The sequence below is a fragment of the Oncorhynchus tshawytscha genome, linkage group LG12 (genome assembly GCF_018296145.1).
Source record: "Oncorhynchus tshawytscha isolate Ot180627B linkage group LG12, Otsh_v2.0, whole genome shotgun sequence".
Taxonomy (NCBI): domain Eukaryota; kingdom Metazoa; phylum Chordata; class Actinopteri; order Salmoniformes; family Salmonidae; genus Oncorhynchus; species Oncorhynchus tshawytscha.
Genome location: NC_056440.1, coordinates 65127853 through 65131424, shown reverse-complemented (window position 1 = coordinate 65131424; position 3572 = coordinate 65127853). Strand labels below are relative to the sequence as shown.

The 3572-nt window shown below is 40.5% G+C and overlaps 1 protein-coding gene across 1 annotated transcript; it reads left to right on the top strand.

The window, feature by feature from the left end:
• The first annotated feature begins 1051 nt into the window (after positions 1 to 1051).
• rassf10b (Ras association domain family member 10b) lies at positions 1052 to 3195 on the top strand. The gene has a single exon (XM_024440660.2). The coding sequence runs from the start codon at positions 1310 to 1312 to the stop codon at positions 2702 to 2704; it is 1395 nt and encodes a 464-aa protein (XP_024296428.1). The 5' UTR covers positions 1052 to 1309; the 3' UTR covers positions 2705 to 3195.
• The last annotated feature ends 377 nt before the right edge of the window (positions 3196 to 3572 follow it).

The following is a 3572-nucleotide window of genomic DNA, read 5'->3' as shown; positions in this document are numbered from 1 at the left end:
AATTGTTTTTGTTGAAATGACGTGGACACAACATTGATTCAACCTGGCAATGTACTGTGGAACCACGAAGCTGGCTCAATACAATTGTTTTTCTTTTACCATCTGTTTGTTGGGGTGTTTGTCAGTCAAGTGACATATGTGTGTCACCCAGAGAAGATGCATGGTGCAATCTATTAGGCTACCGCCTCCTATGCAGATGTGTGTAAATTAGTTCATTTTTTTCAATTAGTTTGTAAATTTAATTCATTTTACGTTGAATTCTCATTATTTTGTACACTGCATGCTAATGTCTTTGGTTTAAAAAAGTATAGATGCTCAGCAGTAAGATAACATATTCTGATTTAGGGATGTCAGTACCTTAATTCACTCCTCCCATTGTCACTATTTGAAGTGTTGCACAACCCCCAGGACTGTCTGCATTTCTGTTGGCATCATCCAAGGCACCACGTGATGTAATATGATGTTTACCTGAGTGGTGAAATGAAAATTGAATAGGCCTACACATTTCGGTCTCATTCATAAACATTTACTACAGTAAATGATTATAAATGAATATTAGTAATAATAATACACGTGCATTTATACAATTATTATTATAAGTATTTTTCCAATTTTACATATCATTACTATTATTGATGTGGTAGTTGTTGTAATTATTGTTATCATTATTAGTTGTAGTATTAGTCGTTTGTTGTTGTTATCCATGAATAACAGTGTTGTTGTTATTGTTATTGGGGTGGTAGGTAGCCTAGTGGTTATACCGTTGGGCCATTAACCGAAAGGTTGCTAGATCGAATGCCAGAGCTGACAAGGTAAACATCCGTCGTTCTGCCCCTGAACAAGGCACTGTTCCTAGGCCGTCATTATAAATAAGAATTTGTTCTTAACTGACTTGCTTAGTTAAATACACATTGTTATCACGTTTTATCAAAATACGCAATCAGGTTCTCTGGGAGAGTAACAAACTGTATGGGCGGTGTTACTTGTCGAGTTTTGAAACTGTACAGTTGTCATGTGATCAAAGTCTCCGGTTGTAAGCACAGCGCGCAAAGAGCGCAGTTGAGTGTGCTTACTTGGACACAGAGCAAACAGCGACAGCAAGGACTTCCAATACGCTACCAACTACTCGAGGGAACGCGTAAAATGAACAATTTATCTCAGAATGTTTGATGCTGCTTTTTATTCTAACGTATGCGGATGTACAATTAATTTAGCACTTAAATGACAAAACTATTTTCCAATCCGTTTCCATCCTCAAAAAACGTAATTTGAATAGTTATCTAAAGGGGGAAAGGTTTAGTTTTAGTTTATGATGGAATCCAAGGAAAGTAAGATATCTGTGTGGGTTTGCCGAGAGGAGAAGCTTGTCTCCGGACTGTCAAAGCGCACCACCTGTGCAGATGTGGTCAATGTGCTCCTAGAGGATCAAAACTTGCAACAATGTGTCTCTGTAGCCATGCTCTCGGGATCACCCCAGTCCTATTGCATCGTAGAAAAATGGAGAGGATCTGAGAGAATTTTGCCCAATAAAACGAAGATCCTTCGACTTTGGGGCGCGTGGGGAGAGGAGCAGGAGAACGTGCGGTTTGTGTTGGTTAAAAATGAGGCTTCTTTGGCTAACCATGGACCCCGGAGCGCAGAGGCCCGTGTGGTGCTCAGCAAGGAGAGTCCGTGCATTTACAAGGGGACAGCAAGAGCCACCATGGGCTTCTCACCTGAGAAACAACGTCGGATTGTCAGGAAAGCTTTCAGAAAGTTGGATAAAATAAATAAAAAGAAGGCGCAAACCGTGTCCAAGGATGCGCCCACTGGGGAGAAAATGGAAACTTTGGTTCACCTGGTCATATCCCAGGACCACACAATCCGCCAACAGATCCAGAGAATTAAAGAACTGGACAGAGAGATAGAAATGTATGAAGCTAAAGTTCATTTTGACAGGATGAAAATGCATGGGATCAATTACGTGCAGGACACATACTTAGTGGGTGCGCATTCTGACGGGCTCTCCAAGCAGGAGGGCGAGAAGCCGTGCTCCGCGGAGGCTGTTGTCCAGTTTGAGGAGTATGCCCAACGCTGTGAGGAGGTGATTAGACTTCAGGATGAATTGGCTGAGCACGAAGCGCTCATGGACAGCATTACTGTGGAGATCCAAGAGGAACTGAATCAGAGGTGGATGAAGCGAAGGCAGGAGGAGCTGTCAAGTAAAGAGGTGAAACCCAGCGCGGGAGAGACCGCTATGTGGGTATCAACAGCCCATGCGGCACACACAGACACTTTAGCCCTCGAGGCTGATACATCGTTCGATAACGATTTGCTTCTGGAGGAGGAGAGGATCAAAACGCAGCTGGATACTAGTTTATACATTGGACTGCGCTTGAACACGGATTTGGAGGCTATTAGGAATGATTTGAATGTAACCCAGGATATTTGGGGGGCGAAAGAAAAGGAGATACGGGATTTGCTGGAGAAAGTGAACTCATTGTATATAGAGGATGACGAGACACCAAGCGAGGACAATGACTGCAACTCTGTGGTTACTGAGGCAGCAATGATGCCTCCCCTGGAGACGAAAAGCGAGTGGGTGGAGCAAGCCAGGGGGCTTTCAAAGACATGCAATGCCAACGATGACGACTCAGACACTGGCCTGAGCTCCATGCACAGTCAGGACTCGGATAACCCACCTGTGTGCGAGTCATTGGTATAAATTGCCAGGATGCTTCAAATTCTATTGACAATTATGGGACATAATTACTGTATGTCTAAAAACTCAGGGATCTGACTTAGAGTATATCCCCACAATGAACAACACAATACAATGTATTAAAAAATGTCCCAAAATGTATTGACTAATATGTAGCTTACAGAGTCAAAATACTTGGTCACTTATATATATATATATATATACACACACTTATAGCTATTCACATATTTTGCTGCCTTTTCTCTATAAAAAAAAAACTTTGACCTGTGCCAGGATAAGACACAACTCAGTGTTATTGGTCAGATTATTATTGGTTAATTAAGGGATGGAAGTCTTTGTGTTTGCAAGACTAAACAGACTTAAAATAGACTATGCTAAATGTAACACTGCACAAGTGCTAATTCTGGTTGGAATGTGTTTTTGTGGACACACTGATGAGTCTTAAATATGAAGGGTGTATGACATACTAAAATAAAGAGAATTTAAAAAGCTTATGTGCAATTGCTTCATTGAAATGTGCAGAAAATGACTTTGCCTTGCCTAATCAATACTAAGTCTGCAAATTGTATGCATCAGGAAAGAGTTTGGGAAGAGTGAAAAGTATAGGATGATGTTAAACCATGTTTGTTTGTTTGTTTGTTTGTTTGTTTGTTTGTATGTATGTATGTATGTATGTATGTATGTATGTATGTATGTATGTATGTATGTATGTATGTATGTATGTATGTATGTATGTATGTATGTATGTATGTATGTATGTATGTATGTATGTATGTATGTATGTATGTATGTATGTATGTATGTATGTATGTATGTATGTATGTATGTATGTATGTATGTATGTGTGAGAGTGTGTGGATGCATCACTGTG

Excerpts from the sequence above, each read along its gene's own strand:
- rassf10b (XM_024440660.2), top strand. The coding sequence starts at position 1,310 with ATGATGGAATCCAAGGAAAGTAAGATATCTGTGTGGGTTTGCCGAGAG.